General features: G+C 33.0%; 2 protein-coding genes and 1 pseudogene across 22 annotated transcripts; 2 read left to right on the forward strand and 1 right to left on the reverse strand.

Moving 5' to 3' along the window:
* The first annotated feature begins 1334 nt into the window (after positions 1-1334).
* LOC103503945 (uncharacterized) lies at positions 1335-7014 on the forward strand. Of its 21 annotated transcripts, XM_051090347.1 has the most exons (11): positions 1347-1502; positions 1592-1884; positions 2000-2045; positions 2461-2856; positions 3345-3444; positions 3848-3901; positions 4504-4621; positions 4724-4812; positions 5969-6033; positions 6132-6227; positions 6463-7014. In XM_051090347.1, exons 4-11 carry the CDS (start codon positions 2522-2524, stop codon positions 6518-6520), a joined length of 915 nt encoding a protein of 304 aa, XP_050946304.1. In that variant the 5' UTR covers positions 1347-1502; positions 1592-1884; positions 2000-2045; positions 2461-2521; the 3' UTR covers positions 6521-7014. The 21 variants fall into 21 exon arrangements, with proteins under 21 accessions (XP_050946305.1, XP_050946317.1, XP_008466574.1 ...); XM_051090348.1 differs by lacking the exon at positions 1592-1884 and having other exon boundaries at positions 1335-1502; positions 5972-6033; XM_051090360.1 differs by lacking the exon at positions 1592-1884 and having other exon boundaries at positions 1335-1502; positions 4504-4606; positions 4730-4812; positions 5972-6033; positions 6561-7014.
* Positions 7015-15018: 8004 nt separating this feature from the next.
* LOC103503980 (protein HIGH ARSENIC CONTENT 1, mitochondrial-like) lies at positions 15019-16535 on the forward strand (annotated as a pseudogene).
* A 177-nt stretch (positions 16536-16712) lies between these two features.
* Positions 16713-18119, reverse strand: LOC103483025 (peptidyl-prolyl cis-trans isomerase CYP21-1-like). The gene is made up of 5 exons (XM_051089570.1): positions 17975-18119; positions 17519-17542; positions 17254-17436; positions 17077-17128; positions 16713-16860 (listed from the first exon to the last, which is right to left on the reverse strand). The coding sequence occupies exons 1-5, from the start codon at positions 18117-18119 to the stop codon at positions 16713-16715; spliced, it is 552 nt and encodes a 183-aa protein (XP_050945527.1).
* Positions 18120-18184: the final 65 nt, after the last annotated feature.

Below are 18184 nucleotides of genomic sequence, written 5' to 3' on the forward strand. Positions count from 1 at the left end.
GTGACATTTTCAACTTTTTCACACAATTGTTGTAATCTGATTCAGCTTAAAATTATGTAAATATATTTTTATAGCTTTAGCTAAATTTATCAAATGAGAAAAAAAGGATTGGAAAGCCACCATTTTCTCCCTTCTTTTTCAAATAATAATATTGTGAAACCTAGAATATGAGAAGTAATTGACATTCCAAACTGTAAAAACTACCTTAATCAGTTCATCACTAGGATTAAATGACTTTGTGATTTAATTTATATTCTCATCAACATCTTTTTTTCTTTTTTTTTTTTACAATAAGCCAAGAATGAGTTCAAACATTGTTAACAAACCATAACTATGCTCATTTGGACCAACAATTCTTTCAAATAATTTAATACAATAAAATTTGTGTAAAGACATGCCCTAAGTCCAAAAAGGAATAGAAGCCTACACAAAGAAGAAAATATTCTAAGTGAATTATAAAGGAGAAATGATCGATATGAGCTTAATCATCATTGACACTCGACAATTTTGAGAATCACACTTTATTCTAACATGAATAATATTGCAAATATCTCCAAGTAGAAAGTCCAAAGAGAAGTTCTATAAACAGTACGACAACAAACAATCTCATGGTACAAACAATCCCTTTTATGTTTAGTTGAACTAATTCTAATAGGGTAGAGATCAAAGAAGTGGTTGGGAGAAGTGCTCAACACCCACCCACAACCCACAAGTGAGTTTGTCAAGTAAATGTTCTTTTGAAGAGATAAAAGAGAAAAAAACATCCATACTTACAAAACAAATAAACCAAATATCAATGAAGCTATATACATATACAAACCTTATTATAATAATAACAAAAAACCAATTAAAAACAAAAGTTAAAAAAAAAACAAAACAAAACAACATTTGCAAAATGTTTATATATATGACTCAAAATCCTAACTGAAAAGAAAAAAAAAAATCAAAGCTTTATTGTTAAAGTGTTGATAATAAAGAATAGAGTATTTATTTAGAGCCGAAAGTGGAGGATTAAGATAGATGTTTTCATTTTTCATATATATATATATATATATATATATATATATATATATATATATATATATTTTATGAGATGAAGATGATAAATATTCTGTAACAGTGAGTGAGTGAGGTGAGGATGCTGAATGAAGGGTGAAGGGAAGGAAAGATTAAAAAATGGTGAAAAAGAAATGATTGGTTTTTAAGGGTAAAGTAATTGAATTTAAATTAAAAGAGACTAAAAATGTTGGCGTGAGACAACAGCTACTTACATAGTTTTATCACAAATGCCATCACTATATATAATCCACTTCACAACACACAATACCCAAAATATTCATATTTATACCATTTTAAGAAATCATTTTTTTTCTTTTTTTTTTTTTTTTTGAAATAAAAGCTAAGGTGGAGAGTCCACAATAATTGGCATCAAATGCATATGGGGATTCGCACTGTTGCTGAATTCCAAGATCTGCAACAACGTATCCATTATTTATTTGCAAGTAAGAAACCCCCCCCTCTCTTCTTCCTTTTCTCTCTCTTCTTGCTTTACTTTTGTTTAAAAATTTGAGCTTTTTTTCCATTGGTGGAGCTTTGTGAGGATTGGAATTGAATGACCCAAATGACCCAAATCAAAAAGACAAGAGGAGGGGCTTCCTTGGATTTTGGTGGCTCATAAAGCCTACCAATTTCAATTGTTGAGACTACTTTGTTTCTGTATTTTCTAGCTGTAACTGTAGCTGTAGAGTTCAATTCAAGCCTTTTTTTTTCCTTTTTTTCCTCTTTCTACGTTTTGTAAAATGGATTTCATAATATAATTTTAAAGCTTTGTATTGCCAAACCCAAAGCCAATCAGGGCTTCGTCGGAAAGTTGCACCTAAAAAGGTAACCCCCACCCTTCACTTAGCTTTTTTTTCCCTCTCTCTCTCTCTGTCTGTCTCTATTTCTCTCTCTCCTTTTTTTTTTCTCTCTGTAATTTCTTTCCATTTTGTGCTTTTAGGGCTTCTATCCTCTGCCATTTCGATCGTTACCCAGATGAAATCAACGTGAGTAGTTTCTTTTCTTCTTATTTTTGCTTTTTTATGTCCTTTTCCTTCGACCCCTTTTGGGGTTTTTCAATTGGGTTCTTGTAATTTTGCTGTTTCATGGGGTTTAGCTTTGATTGTGGAGTTTCGAGCTTCAAAAATGCTTTGTATTTTGATGGGTGTTTGCGTTGTGGGTTTGTTTCTTGCTGTTTGTGGGTTTTTGTCGTATCAATTTTGCATTTCCCCTTATTATGTTGTCCGATTGTTTTGGAATTATGACCTTTTTGCATTCTTCCTTTTCCTTTCTTCTGCTTGGGATGTTTATTTGTTTGCGAATTATTATAGATACTACTTGTGTTCTTCCTTTTTTTGCAGTAATTTCTGTCTTCTTTGAGTTTTATAATTCAATTGTTGTGTTGTTTTCCTGAATTTATAGGTTGGATATGCTTCAGCTGAGATTCCTGTGAGAGTTACTGTAAATAAGAGGATTAGTAATCATGGCAGCAGAATCCAACACGGGGTTTCACCGCGACGAAACCTTAAGTTCGGCTTTGAATCGGCACGCTATATCTTTTCAGTCTACTGCAACCACTAGCAGCTCAGAGATGATGACAATGGGGAACTATTTTGGGGTCAACAATGCGTCGGCCATAATGTTTTCGGGGAATTCTAGCGCCGTCAACAATAACAACAATCATCCTGTTATTAGCCAACCAACCAATTCATCTGGTTCTCTGCTTCTTGATACGGTGCCAGGGCTCAAGCATGATGCTGGGTTGGCAGTCGAATGGTCTGTGGAAGAGCAATTCAAATTGGAAGAAGGTCTTCACATGTGGGTTCTTTCTTTTTATTTTCTAACTGATGTTCTTATCGGATTTGTTGGCTTTAGGATTATCGAAATTTATGCGAAGAGTTATCTTGGAAGGAAATTTTCAGTGTTATAGAACTCTGGACGTCTTTGTTTTATATCAGGTCTTTTATGTTATAAATTGAACTTGAGATAATCTAAACAATGATACGTACAGACAGCAACAAGATGGAATTTATATCAGAATTGGAAACAATAATTGTTTTATATTATCCCCTTACATGTGGTTTCTTTTCCCTTTGAAGTTCTTTTATGTTTAATCAGTCATTCTTTCTGGACTGCTTGATACGTTAAAGTTCTTCTCTTGTGTAATCTGTTTTAAATTCTTGTTGTATCGATAAAACTATAGAGACATCAAAGGTCATACTTTCTATCTTCCATTCTTTCGGTCTTAATTGCAATGATCAACTTTCTTTTACAGTATTTTCTATAATGTTCTTGCCATTTGTTAGGTTTGCTGATGAACCAAGCATTTTGAGGTATATCAAGATTGCTGCCACGTTACGTGATAAAACTGTCAGGGATGTTGCTTTAAGGTGTAGGTGGATGACTGTAAGCACCTCAATCTTATAAATTACTTCTCTGTATTATGACTGTGACTTAAGTATGAGTTATATTTTAATAGAAATTATTTGGGATTCATTAGTTTGTGGATAATATGGAATTAGGTGTCTTTAGGTGGCACAACTCCCAAAGTTTTCCTTCACTTGAATGTAAAATAGTTTCTCTATTTAGTTTATAGCAATGCTTTTGGAAAGCAACTTTTTTTCTTATTTAGTTTATTTGTTAAAAACAAAGGGAGTTCTGTTTGTTGCCAAATTTCATGGTACCAAAAGATCTTATGTTACTGTTGCCTTTTCTATTACATTTTGTGAAAGCTTTTTCTGTGTAAAATACAACTGATCTGCCCTCTTCAAGTTCATATAGTAAGTCTAACTAGCAAACTTCTTTACAGAGAAAACGAAGAAAGCCTGAAGAACACATTGGAAAGAAAGTGAACAATCGAAAGGTACTTTAATGAAAATTGATGTGTGTGTGATGTTTGTTCTGCTAGTACATTTATTTTGATGTTTGTATTTACCATCATTTATTTTTGTATTTTCGAGAAGATCAGAATGACTAGCACAGATGAAATTGCTGAAAATCTTATAAAATCTTGTGTTTTAACATTCAAATTTTGACAATGACAACATACAAGGTTACATGGGTTCCATGAAATTCTAGAATCATTGGTTATTCATTCCTATGTATTCCTTACAGTTTACTGCTTTTGGTTTATGCCGATGCCTGGAGCTTAAAACTTTTCAGAACAAGGCTAGCTTCTGTAGCTTTTATGGATACATTGCCATTCTTATCTGGCAATATTATCAGTTGTTAAGTTGCACAATCTGTTCAAGACAATTTCTTTCAGTTTATTTCTACATCCATACTTTCTTCAATAGTTCAACGTCTAAACTAATTATAGGACACTAAGTTGAACTGTAGGTTCAAATCAAGAATTTTTTTCAAGTTTCCAATGGAAGTGATATTTTTGTTAGAGTTTCCTCTAAATCTTTACAATCTCATATTGATTTGAAGATCCAATTTCCTAATGCTTTTGAATGTGTTCAGGATAAGCTGGTGGAGCCATCTTTAAAAATGAACACACCTTCAGCCCCTGGACCCAGCATGGGTGCATATTCACATATGATGCAGCATGTGAACAGAAAAGAACGTATGCCTTCTGAAGGTTAGCTGTTTTTGAAATTTTCTTCCTCAATACTTCTTTATAGTTGCTCTTAACAACTACCAATTTTTCAAGTTTCTATTGAGACGTTTCTTTCCATCAAAGTCTCAGAGATTAGCAGTGCAGCTGCACATCTTTTGGAACAGAATGCTCAAGCTTTTAGTCAAATTACTTCCAACCTTTCGATGTACAAGGTGAATATCTATTGGGTTTTAGTGGAGACTATTTTCTTCTAGAACCATTTGCAATTCATGTTAGTTGTTAATTTTGAATGGGAAATTATCTGGTCTTAATATAATACTAAACTGTCACATTTCACCTGCCTAGAACAAGTTTACTCAGTATTCTGAACTTTACTTCATAAATTAGACTCCATATAATCTGAAAAAAGATGAAGGGCCCACCTGTTTTTTTATTCTTAATTTCCCTTATGATGAAATCACATGGAAGGATCTTTGTCTGTTAGCTTATCATGTAGCACTTCTGTGGATGCTAGTGTACAATTGTTGCTTGCTAATAAAGGCATGAGAAAGAAGTGATGGAGAGGACTTCTTGGATAATTTTGCAGGGTTGCTAAAATTTCATGAATGCAAAATGTCGATACTATACTCCTGAAGGAATGCACTTTTCTGTCACTTTCTGAGACACATAAATGATACCTCGGTATTAACTGAATATATCTCCTAAATGAAGCTTAGAAACATCCAAACTATTTTCACAATTCTGATAGTTCATTGCTGTTGATTGCATCCTATCAAAGGAAGGGGGATAAGGCAGTGTTTTAAAAAGCTTTTCCGGGCACACACTTAGGCTCAAGGCCCAAGTTTGGCACCTTGCCTTGAAGAAGCAAGATTCACAACAGAAGGCACATGCCTTTTGTGAATCCCCTAGGCTCAATGCCCTGGACGTTTGGACTTTACCATTATTTTTAAAAAATATTAATAACTAGGGTTTTTTATTTTTTATTAACTAGAAATGTCAAATTTACTAAGCCAACGCAAACTTTCTTGTGTTTTGATGTTTTCTGTTTTATATTTTCACTTCAACAATTTTTTTCTTCTTAATGTAGTACTCTTATATATGCATCTTACAAAAGAAAAAGTCCACACCTTTTTTTGTATGTGTGTGTTTTGCGCTAAGACTGTTGTGTTTTCACTTTGAGCTTTAAAAAATTCTGGGGCGGGGGGGTATGTTAATGCCTTATTGCTATGGTCTAAAATGTCTTCTGTTGATGGTTTATTCTTGTTCCTCAAAATAACCACTGGCTGATACAAATGTAAAGCAAATCTATGTCATGAAATTATAGATGCTCAAGTTTTTTATTGGGTTATGATGTACTATCTTTTCTAGCAGTTGCAGGATAACATTGATCTTTTCTGCCGGACAAGGAATAATATTATTGCTATCCTAAATGAGTAAGTGGATATCCATTTTATTTACTTGAAAGTGATTCCTACAGACCCAGTCTTTAGGCAGAACTATCAATTGAGACCTTGATTTCCAACTCTTGCAGCATGAGGGACTCTCCAGGCATAATGAGCAAAATGCTACCACTTCCTGTATCTATAAATGAAGATCTTGCAAATAGAATCTTACCTAGCACAACCTGGTAAGATCTTTAACAAATATGTTAGCCAAATGGGTGCAAAGTGGCACAGAAATTTCTGATTCTTGGACTGTATTTTCATCAGACTTCTATTGAGTCAGAACTTGGTTTAGCATGTGTTCGGATTGACTTTATAAGTGTTTTATAAACACTCGAAAAGTTAATCCAAATAGGCTGTTAGTTTAGGATTAGGAACGTATAGAGATGTCTATGTAACACTTTTATTTGGCTGGTGTAGGATGAAAGAAAATGAAGTTAGGAGGAAAGGAAGTGTTAGCCCAAAAAAGAAAGAGTGATTTCTGATGTAATCTTCTGTTTTTTGAATTGGTTGGTCAGAATTGGATGGCTCCATTCTTTTGGCCCTTGGTTGTGTTTTATGCCTACACCAGGGCCATTGCAAAGAAATACGAACAAGAAGAAGATGATGAAGACGACGACAATGATGATGTGTATGGCTGATTGGACGGTTAGCCCCTGATGCCCAATCAGACAAAATCAAATTGATGGCTGAGAAAAAGTGTTTGATCTTTTTTTGATGTCATGTCTGTGAGCTCCCCCAGCACACAAATATTAAGAGGGAAGTAAAGTTTCAGTCAGCTGCAGATATATTGGTTGGGAGATTTGAGTGAAAAGGGAGAGAAAAAGAGAGAGAGAGATAGAGAGAGAGAAGGGGAAAATATTGGATCTGCTGCTTCCAATTTGTACTATTTTAGGCATTTTACCTAAAAGAATAAAATTGTTGTGCAAAAATATTTGATATGAAAGTATAGTTGGATTGGAGGAGCTGAAATGATTGTGTTACCATTAATTGCATTTCTGTAGTTATCTGTTTGTTGGGAGGCTAATTTGGGCATTTGGGTGAGATGACCATTGCAAAAATAGAGCTACACCGCACCTTCTTCAATTATTTGATTCTTCCCTCAACTTGAATATTCTCTCTCTTTCTCTCTTGCAATCATTCACAAACATTTTATACACACATCATCCCTTGTTCTAAAGGTTATTATACTTATTAAGTCCTCCAAGTTTTTTACTTTGGTCAATTAAATTTACCTATCAATTTTAGTTTTTGGATTGATTGGCAATTTAGGATGGTATTAGAGAATTGAACGAGGTTAGAATGAACGAGATTAGAATAATCTTAATTGAAAAAGGAAATTTAATAATATTTTTGGTATAGCAAAGGTGAATAGTAACTGCCAACAAACTAACAAATATGGTTCACTTTCATTACTCGATACATTTCCTTCCACAATATTTTAGAAAAATTTCTTACAATATCTTTTTAACTTTAGATTACTCATTCAATCATAGATATTAATATTAATCATAAATACTTAATGGTCTAAAATTTTGGGGTCTTTTTAAAAATATAAAAAAGCGGGAAAGTATTTATACTGTATAGAACAATTTCGAAAATGGAAAAAGCCTATAAGCCTATTGTGTAAAATACCAAAAATGCTCCGTTAACTAGGCCATCAACAATGCTCACGTAATATATTTGCGATCGTTTAGATTTGGCTATTGTTTGGTACACGATCGTTTAGATATGACTACAATTTATTTTTCCATTCTATCGTTTGATTTTGTTACACGATCGTTTAATTTGGTTACGTTTAAATTTGGTTATACGATCGTTTAGATTTGGAATGATTTTTTTTTTCAAAACTTGGTACACGATCATTTAGATTTGGCTAAACGATTTTTTAAAATTCTCTTGCTACACGATCGTTTATTTTTTTTATACAATCGTTTAGATTTGGCTAAACGATTTTTTAAAATTCTTTTGCTACATGATCGTTTATTTTTTTATACGATTGTTTAGATTTGTCTACAAGATCATTTAGATTTGGCTACATGATTCTTTATTTTATTTTTTTTGGTAGACGATCGTTTAGATTTGTCTACCGATGATTTATTTTTTTTACACGATCGTTTACATTTAGCTACTCCAATCTAAATAATTTTTTTCAAGGTTTTTTATACACCATTTTAAAATTTAAACGATGTAAAGAAAGAATAGGAAAAGAAGAAAGACGATGGAAAGAAATCAGAACGAAAAAGTGTAACGCCCCAAAGTAAATAATTTCAAGTTTAAGTATTCTAAGTTTAATGTTGAAATTTTTGTAATTTTGGGTGTTATTTGGTTAATTGGTTGATTTATTTGATTTATGAAGATTGGATTTTAATAGATATTAGGAAAATATCTAATTGTTTTAGTGTTTGGAGTTTATGAATTAATTGGTTGTATTTGAAAAAATTTGATTAATTATATATTTGATTGTATAATTAATTAAATTTTGATGGTAAACTAATTATATTATGTGGATAATATAATTAGGTAGGGATATTTATTGGGTAATTATAAAAGGGAAATTGTATTGGGTGGCACAATAAAAATCTAATTTAGCAATATCAGCACTAACCTTTTTAATTTTGCAAATATAGCAACTTTTTAGTTTTGGTTGATATTTCTTATTTTATTTTTTTCATTATTCCAAAACTGCCATTCTCTGCTGTTTTCTCTTCCTCTTTCGTTTCTTTCTTTATCACTCCTTCATTCTCCTTCATTCTTCATTTTCTTTTGCTCTTCTCCGTCGTTCTTCTTCACGGTTTCTCCTATTCGCCTACTTCTCTTCTCCTCGTCTTCTTCTACCTATTCTCCACTATTCTTCTCCACCGTCCTTCAGTTTCGTTCTTTTAGATTTTTCCCTATTAGTCGGCTTTTTTTTTTTTTCATCATTTCTCCTTGTCATCTTCTCCTATTCTCCTCATGTTTTTCCGGGGAAAACAAGAATTATGTATGTATTTCTTCCCCTATTTTTTAAGCCCTAATATTATTTATGTGAATTAATCATATATTATTTATTAAAATTAGGGCTACGATTTGTTCTTCCTCATCTCTTTTATTTGTTTTTTTTATTTGTTCCTAATATCTTTTATCGAAAGGAGCTTCGTTTATTTAGTTACGTTTGGTTATATATATTTTTAATTTCTATCAGTTTTTTATATAAGTGGTATGATATACTTATATTATATGTATTAGTTGACTGATACACTTACTATGTGTTTTTTATTTTTCCAAAATTGTTGCAGTTCATTGTAGTAATGGTTAAGTTGGCAGTAATTATTTTTCAGAGTGGTCAAAAGGATGAGCAACATTACTACGTGGATTACAAAACAAATTGTGTTTTGGTTGATGGAGTGATATCATCATTTGATTCTTTTGTGAACTTGATTCATACTGAAATCCAAGTTTAGTTATGTATTGAACTTTTAGTTTTAATTTATTGACTATAGGTGATAATGATGTTCAACATGTTCTTAAATTGTAAACATACCATAACAACTATATCGACAATACATAAAGTGTATCATGCTTAGTCCATCAGGTGTATTTAATTGATTGAGTGTATCAACAATATATAGTGTTTCAAACTAATAATATGTATCAATGAAGTTTAGCAAGTGATTAAGTGTATTAAATCTATCAAATATATCAGCAAACAAACAAGTGTATCAATGATATATAAAGTGTATCATTCTTAGTGCATCAAAGTGTATTTAATTGATTGAGTATATCAACAGTTGATTGTATCAACAACATATCAAGTGTATCAAACTAATAATATGTATCAATTAAATTTAGCAAGTGATTAAATGTCTTAAATCTATCAAGTGTATCAGCAAACAGTAACAAATGTATCAACGATATATAAAATGTATCATTCTTAGTGCTTCAAGTGTATTTAGATTGAGTGTATTAACAACATATCAAGTGTTTCAAACTAATAATATGTGTCAGTGAAGTATGAGAGAGTAAAAAAAAAGTGTATAAGCAGTACTTCAGCAAAACAAATCAGGTGTATTAACGATATATATTAGTGTATCAACTGTATATATTGATATCAGTAATGACTGAAGGGTAGCTTCGTAATTTTGTATTTTTAAAATGCGGGTTGGGTTTCAATTTTGCTATTTTTACAAATGTAAAAATTATATGCTATGGGTCTAATTTATGATACTATAATTGTCATATTCGCAAGAGCCCTATTATAAAAGGTAGCAATTTTTAGAATAATCATTAAGTATGTAGCAATATTTTAAAAAAATTGCAAATATAGCAAAGTCTATCAATGATAGACTTCTATCGTTGATAGATCCTTATGGTTTATCAGTGATAGACTAACATTTGCTACATGTTCTATCAGTGATAGACTTCTATTATTGATAGATTTTGACAGATTTTGCTATATTTGCAATTGTTTTTTAAAATGTTGCTATATACTTAATTATTTTGAATATAATTGCTACATTTGCAACTATCTCATATTTATTTTTGAAAGATAAAGATGATTGGTTTGAAGAGGGAAATTTCAATTTAAAGAGGAGATTTGGTAGGATTTAAATGAAGAGAGAGAGTGTGAAGATTTTGAGAAGGAAAAAAGAAAAAAAAAAGGAAAATAAAATGAGTTATTATTAAATAGGGCATTGGGATGCATGGAAACCCATCATCTTCTTAAACCACACCCTAAAAACCCTAAATTTCTTTTCATCAACCTGCCGTCGCCGCCTCCATCATTTTCTCGACCAAGTCTTCGCCGCGTTTCGTCTCCGTCGTGCAGTCGCCGTCTTCGTCTTTGAGCCGACATCCTTCCTCAACGTTGCATTCTTCAACGTAAGTCAGCCGATCTCCCGACCCATTCGAGCTGTCTTCATCAATCTGTCGGTGTATCCGTCTTTGTCAGTCTCTTAGTCTTCTCCTCCGTCATCAGCCGTTCGCGCTGCATCGTGTCGTCTGCCATGTAACGGCTCTGTTGTCAAGAAATCTTCGGTCGACTATCGTCACACACCCGACCCGTGCCGCACGCCTGCTGAACCGAGTCGTGCCTTCGCTAAGCCTAACTCGCGCGTCGTGCCGAGTCTCCCTGTGCGTGCCTCCTCTAGCCGTGAGCCACAAGTCGCGAGCCGCACACGTGTCCTTCAACCGAGCCAGGCCTTGAGCCTACCCCTACCTGAGACGATTTCCTCTTCTAGTGATGAGCCGCGCCTTCAGTTGAGTCATTTCCCTGTTGATCCGAGCCGCCTGTTTTCCTTCAACTGAGCCACCAAACTTATTTTTGGCTTTTTACCTATTTTTGGTAAGTTTGAGTTGAGTTTTAGTTAGTGCCCAACAAATATTGATTTTTGGACCCTAAATAATTTAATTATGGATTTAATTGAATTATTTTTATGATAGATCAATTGGGAGTTGTACTGAAGAATTTTCCTAAACCAAGGATAAATTTGGATTTATCTTCAACTTTGAGTAAGTTGAAATAATTGGAATTTGGTTCTTAGGCGACTGTTAATTAATTTATTAATTTTTTAGTTATTGGGTTCACTTGTGTTTAAGACTTGACTATTGGAAAGCTTGACCGTGACTGTTAGGATAATTTTGGTTTGAGCTAATCTCCAGGTAAGAGATTCTACTACTAGACCCTTGAAATGAATTTAAGAGACCGCATGTATTTTCTATTTATGCGTTAATGTTAACTAAGATGCATGATTTAATGCTATTGATAATGACTGTTATGACGCTGGGTAAGGGTGAGCATGGTGGATCGAAAAACCGAAATGAACGACCAAAATCGAATAAACCGATGTCGGGCAGACGGAAAATTAATATGGGCGATGGGGTTCGGGTATTAGAAATAAAAAAATCGAATACCGACAGTCGGGTTTATTTAAGCTATCGGTCGGTCTGGTAAACTGACAGAACCGACTCCCTTATTTTTTTTTTTTAAATATATAATATTTATAAAATTAGGTTGTTTTTTTTTACTCCCCCTCATGCTGCGTTTGCCCTTCGATAGTTCGACTCCATTGGCCTTCGCAAATCTCTCGTTTTCCCTTAGTTGGCCGTGGACTCCGTTGGCCGTCCATCGTTCATCCCGTTCGTCGGTGACTCGCACTCCATTCGCTCGTTTCGACTGTCGCACTCTGTTCATCTCAGCTTGTCCATTCATCAGCCATCGCACGCAGACTTCCAAGTTCGCCACCGTTAGCCGTCACACTGCACTTTGTTGTCTGTTTATCGGCCGTGCAAAGTTGCTAGGTAGTTTTTTTTTTTTTTTTTTGCTAAATCTTTAGATTTAGCAAATTATGCCAATTGCCAAAGGTATCTTTTTTTTCCAAAATCTTCCCTGCCCCTTTCAATTTCCTCAATGTATACTTGTATACTATATAGTGTATCCCTTTTTCTTTTTCTTTTTTTCCTTTAATTTTAAATTCCATTTCAATTTTCTTTCTTAAACTCAATATTTATTCTCCTCCAATTCAATTCAACGTTAATGAAATCAAATATTTTAGATATATAGTTTTGTAAGCAAAGTCATGAAATACTGTATAGGCATTTGGATTCATGATTGAAACTTAGTTGTTTGGATGTAATAAGTTACACTTTTAATTAACAAAGTTAGTCTTGAAAAGATATTAATTAACAAAGTTAGCCTTCAAAGATATACTTTCTGTTTTAATTTTAGAGACGATTGCAAATATAACAACTATGTCCAATGAATTAGTAGATACATCATGCTTCATAGTTCATACTTAAGTATGAACTATGAAGCATGTATCTACTAATTCATTGGATGACAGTTAAATGCCTAGTAGAAAAATGGCTACGATGACAGTTAAATGCTGTCATTAAAAGCTTTTGTGACAGTTTTTTGCAGTCATTGATGCGACAGTCATGGAAAGTATTTTATGACAGTTCTCCAAACTTTCACGAAATGGGATTTTCACGACATAGAATAAATGCACGAATTCAATATCTTATGACAGATTATAACCGTCATTATTCATTTTTGATGACAGTTAATAACTATAATTGTTTATATTTTATGACATCGGATAACTGTCATTGTTTACATTTTATGACAGCGAATAACTATCATTGTTAATATTGTATGACAGATATTAAATGTCATTATTTATCTTTTATGACACTTATTAACTGTCATCATTTAACTTTCCATGATATTGATTAACTGTCAATAAAACTTTTTCGATGACAGTTTTTTTTTTTTTACATTTAAATTTCATAATTTTGTTTTTAGTCACTGTTTTTCTTGCACTATTTTTTATTGAATCTTGTTTTTCATGTTGCCCTGCCATTACACATACCATTACACAGACTAATACAATCACATATGGAAAGAAACGGTGAACGCTTTAATATAAAGAAACATACACTTTATAATATCGCTTTAAGTGTTGGTACATATATGGTTTGTTACGAACAAGCTATTTAAATAACTACATTTAAACCATAAATTTTCCTACCAAATCTACAAAAATGCCTATATATCAATGAATTGCCGCAAATATCGCTTCGCTGCTCCAATGGATTCTGGCAAAACCTAGTAAGAAAATATAAGGAAACAAAATTGATTCAACAATACAACACATTCACTTCAACAACACAATACACATTCACTTCAACAATACAGCACATACACATTTCTACAATAGTAACTTCTAAGCTTGACAAAATTATGCTACTGTTTAAGCCGCATAATTTCATCACTAAAAATGAAATCTACAAATTCATCCATATGAAAAAGAAGAAAAACAGAATCGCAAATACCAAATTCAGCCCACAAACTCAGCTAAATGAATTACAAAACTTCACACAAAGTCTAAAACAAAACATATTACAGGCAACACATAAATACAAATGAAAAATGAAAACATATTACAGAAAACACATAAATACATGGAAGCAAATGAAGAAAGTATTAAGAACAAAGAGAAAGTGAAGAGCTTACTTCTTCTATTGTAGATAGCATATGAAGAAAGAGATGAAGCAAGAGATCAACTGCAAAAGGAAACAATGTGTGCCAAGGAGTACTAGAACCAACATGAAAAATGGTGGTCGTTGTCAAGTTACTATGATATTGTAGAAGGAGAAGAAAACAATGATGTTAATCCTACTATGATATTATGTACATAACTAAAAAAATACTATTGGAAAAAAATAATTGATTAGGAAGGTTTCACCATCAACACACTATTTAAGTGCAGATAATGGTTAGTATCACCTTAAGAAATGAGTCAAAAGCTGATATCTACCACACAACCTTGTGCTATAGGTGTGTTCCTTTCTATACTCTTTGATTTTCAAATTGGATTAAAAGGCGTGTATAATACAAAACTTTTGAAACGGTACTCTTATATATAATCAAGATGAGTGGGAGAATAATTTTGAATGATTGTAATAACTTTTGACATAATGAAATTCTTTCCTCTATTTCTTTATGGGATCAAGGCGGGAATTGACCACGAGAAAAGACAAATGTAAAGGGATACAATCTACCAAGTTTACCATCAAAATAATGAGTTTTTAGTTTACCATCAGAGTACAATTTGATGAAATAGAATATGGTCCAAAGTTAATACAATCTAACAAATTCACCATCAAAATTCAAAACTTTCCAACAATAAACTTCAAGGATAATGAATGGTTGACGAACAAACTAACTAAATGAACAACTTCTCGTTTTCTCTTTAAAAAAAGAACCAAAAGTCAAATACACAAAGTCCAATCATGAAAATAATTTAGAACCGACCGTTAGTATTATATATATATACCAATGGTGATGAAACTGGAAATTTAAGCCTATATGTTGATTAAAAATTCAAGAATCAATAATTATATAATGAATTCAGCATAACTTGAAATGATGAAAGTCAACCAAAAGCTTGCATTTTACGATCTTGATCATTTATAAAATCTTTTGGTTTTTAAGGAATGGATCCAATCTTACAAGGAAGAGGCAAAGCTGAAACAAAGAATCTCTTTGCTATTTCAAAAGATGGAAAGGTTAATATTATCAACCATGTTGCCATTTCCTTAACTCATAGGATGTAACCTCACATTTACTAGGCAAAAAAGAGTTTGAAATTAACTCATTTATTCATTCCCAATCTGCAAGACGGTTGATGTTCGAGTTGCCAAAGATCTCTTAGAAAAGGGTCACCTCTATTTAGATGTCAGGTTGGTTTATATATAAATATATATAATCAAAGGTAATGAAGCTAAATAACTGAAGAGATGGTTTTGGTTGCAGGACAGTTGAAGAGTATAACAAAGGCCATGTCGAGAATGCACTAAATGTTCCTTACATGTTCTTAACCCCAAAAGGTATCAACAAGTGGTCAAGTACCTGTATGGTTTTGTTCTAAAAGTAAGCTAAAATCTACATTTTTTAGGATGTTTTGCACTGCTAAGCATTGATCTAGATGCATTTTCTTAGCTTAACTCTTGTAGGTTTGATCCTATAGAATCTGACAGTTTGCTAATGAACAGGTCGAGTTAAGAATCCTGACTTTCTAGCACAAGTTACATCCATATCAAAGAAGGAAGATCGTATAGTAGTGGTAAGAAGAAAAAGAAAAACTATTCCTCAGTGTCGCCACTTTTATATCCCAATGCAGATCCAATAGTAAAATTGAAATAAATTGCAAATTATTTACCTATTTGTGCAGGCTTGCAATAGTGGTGGTAGAGGCCTTCGCGCTTGCGTTGATCTTCTTAACGCGGTAAGATTTGAGATGCTAGAACTAATTTGCAAGGTTGACTAGATCTGCAAAAGAAAAGGATAAGTAATAATGAGATTTAGTGAGAAATTTCAGGGTTTCGAGCATGTGAATAACATGAGAGGAGGCTATTCTGCTTGGGTTGAAGTGGATTTGTTGGTGAGAAACCACCTAAAGAACTCAAAATAGCTTGCAAGTCCCGAGGTTGAGTCTTTGAAACATACTACCAAACTTATCTTCATTTATGCCATCCTTTACAAAAGTTGATCATAAATTCCATATTTCAGGAAGTTAGAGTACTTCCAAGGAGTTGTTGTAAGCTTGAACTCAGTGAACAATGTTTTAGTTCCAGTATTTCTGAAGGTTTCACTATCTGTTGTACAAAAGAAAAAGTCTCAGAAGTTCAAATTTCTTCTTCTTTCGGCTCCAGTATAATATTAAAACTTTTATGATAGCGCTTGAATACGAGCGCTTGAATTGCACTCAACAAATATTTATGCCTTCAACAATATTCTAAATCATCTAGAAAATAGATATGTGTATATCTCAAACAACAAAAGAAAGGGAATAATTTCAGGATAAGTTCTCTAGAGTCTAGATGGTACTTTTGTCTTGTAGATCAATCATTTAACCAATATTGATGCAGAGAAAAATCAAACTACAACATCAGTGGACTACAAAAGCTTAAGCTTGATAAAACTTGGGTTGGTGAATGGTACATACATCTAAGAGAGTCTAAAATCTCTTGTACCTTGGGTTCAACATGACTTCTATAATATTGTTTATACATACAAGTAGACATCAGGGGCATATCAGCAGAAACTTGAAAACCATAGAAGGAAAAAAGAATTAATAAACGAAAATTTTCTGTTGTTAATAGCAAAACCACATTCATGCTTTCTCATCTCACTTGCTCTTGGGTATCTCCCTACTGTTAGCAATGGTAACCTTCTTTCTAGGTTTCCCACTATAGGTTCCTGCTCCGCCTTCAATTGCATATACGTAGTCCATTCCTTGGATAACCTTGCCAAAGACGATGTGCTCTCCATCTAACCTGAAAATTATACATATACGACAGCTTGCATCATCTAGGACAATTTAGCATTGATCAAGCATCTGGATCTCAAAGCATATTATTAGTTCAACTTCAATCTTCCTTTTTTATAACATAAGAACTCTTCAAAAATAAAAAATTAAAAAAAGTTGTATTCAATACTCTCATTTTCAACAGGTCAAAATCATCAAATAATATTTGGATAGAAAATAGTACCAGCTGGACTTGATGGTGGTAATGAAAAATTGTGAGCCATTTGAATCAGGTCCTGAGTTTACCATAGAGACAACACCTGTATAACAAGCAATCCATTTATAATGAAGATGTGAAACTATTGAGTCAACAAACTAATAATGAAGTTAACAAGCCATTTGAAAGCATTGGGTTCAAGACCTGCATGTGAATGTTTTATTCTGAAGTTCTCATAAGCAAATGTACCACCATAAATTGATCCATATCCTTTTCCATCACCATATAAAATATCACCACCTTGAATCACGAAACTAGATACGATACGGTGGAATGGTGTTCCTTTATAATGGAGTGCTTTCCCACTTGTAGTTTTACCTTTCTCCCTTGTATTTAGAATTTTAGAGCAAGTTCAGAAAATGAGAAAACTAAATTAGGTAGAAGGTAAAGAATACAAGATTCATCATACCTGTGCATAGAGCCCTGAAATTTTCTGCAGAGAAGAGCACAAGTTAGAATTTAAACAAAAATCTGATCATAATGTCTAAACAGCAGGATAATCGCCACAACACAACTTCCAATACCATTTACAAGTTCAATATATGCCCTTATGATCCAACTAAGTTGAAACAGCCAGAAGCCCACATATAAGTTTTGGTTTAACCAAGTGGATTGACAAAAAAGTTGACACGAATCGTACAGGAGAGCAAACAAGAGATTTGGACGATGAGTAGCTCAATGGAAGCCTAATTCACAAGTTCACGAATAAAACAAATAAATAAACAATCGGGAACTAAGACACAGAGAACCCCCCATACAAGAATCACATTGAATCGAAACGAATCCACCAAACAATAAACTCGAAGAAACAAAAAATGGCATATAATTACACATTGAACACGAATAAAAGTACAACTAAAGCTACCATTTATAGTCAAATTATCAGCAATCAGATCCGAAACAAAATCAGGAATAGGAATCCTCAAAAGGGAAGAAAACATACTTGATTGTGAGTGAAGAGCGTGAAAACAAGGAAAATGAGAAAGACGATCAAGAGAAGGAGGCATCATGGTTGATACAACAAAGAGAAATGGGTGGACGTCGTTGACTCAGTTGGACTTTGAAGACTCGGCTG

This window comes from Cucumis melo, chromosome 9, assembly GCF_025177605.1.
Source record: "Cucumis melo cultivar AY chromosome 9, USDA_Cmelo_AY_1.0, whole genome shotgun sequence".
NCBI classification, from domain to species: Eukaryota; Viridiplantae; Streptophyta; class Magnoliopsida; order Cucurbitales; family Cucurbitaceae; genus Cucumis; species Cucumis melo.

Bases quoted from the DNA above. Each gene is read 5' to 3' on its own strand.
- LOC103503945 (XM_008468352.3), top strand. From the start codon at position 2,522: ATGGCAGCAGAATCCAACACGGGGTTTCACCGCGACGAAACCTTAAGT. The intron at 2,857-3,344 runs GTGGGTTCTTTC...GCCATTTGTTAG, and splicing joins TTGGAAGAAGGTCTTCACAT to GTTTGCTGATGAACCAAGCA. The intron at 6,034-6,131 runs GTAAGTGGATAT...CAACTCTTGCAG, and splicing joins ATTATTGCTATCCTAAATGA to CATGAGGGACTCTCCAGGCA.
- LOC103483025 (XM_051089570.1), bottom strand. From the start codon at position 18,119: ATGATGCCTCCTTCTCTTGATCGTCTTTCTCATTTTCCTTGTTTTCAC. The intron at 17,543-17,974 runs GTAGCTTTAGTT...TCTTCTCTGCAG, and splicing joins TGATAATTTGACTATAAATG to AAAATTTCAGGGCTCTATGC. The intron at 16,861-17,076 runs GTACTATTTTCT...TATAATTTTCAG, and splicing joins ACCACCATCAAGTCCAGCTG to GTTAGATGGAGAGCACATCG.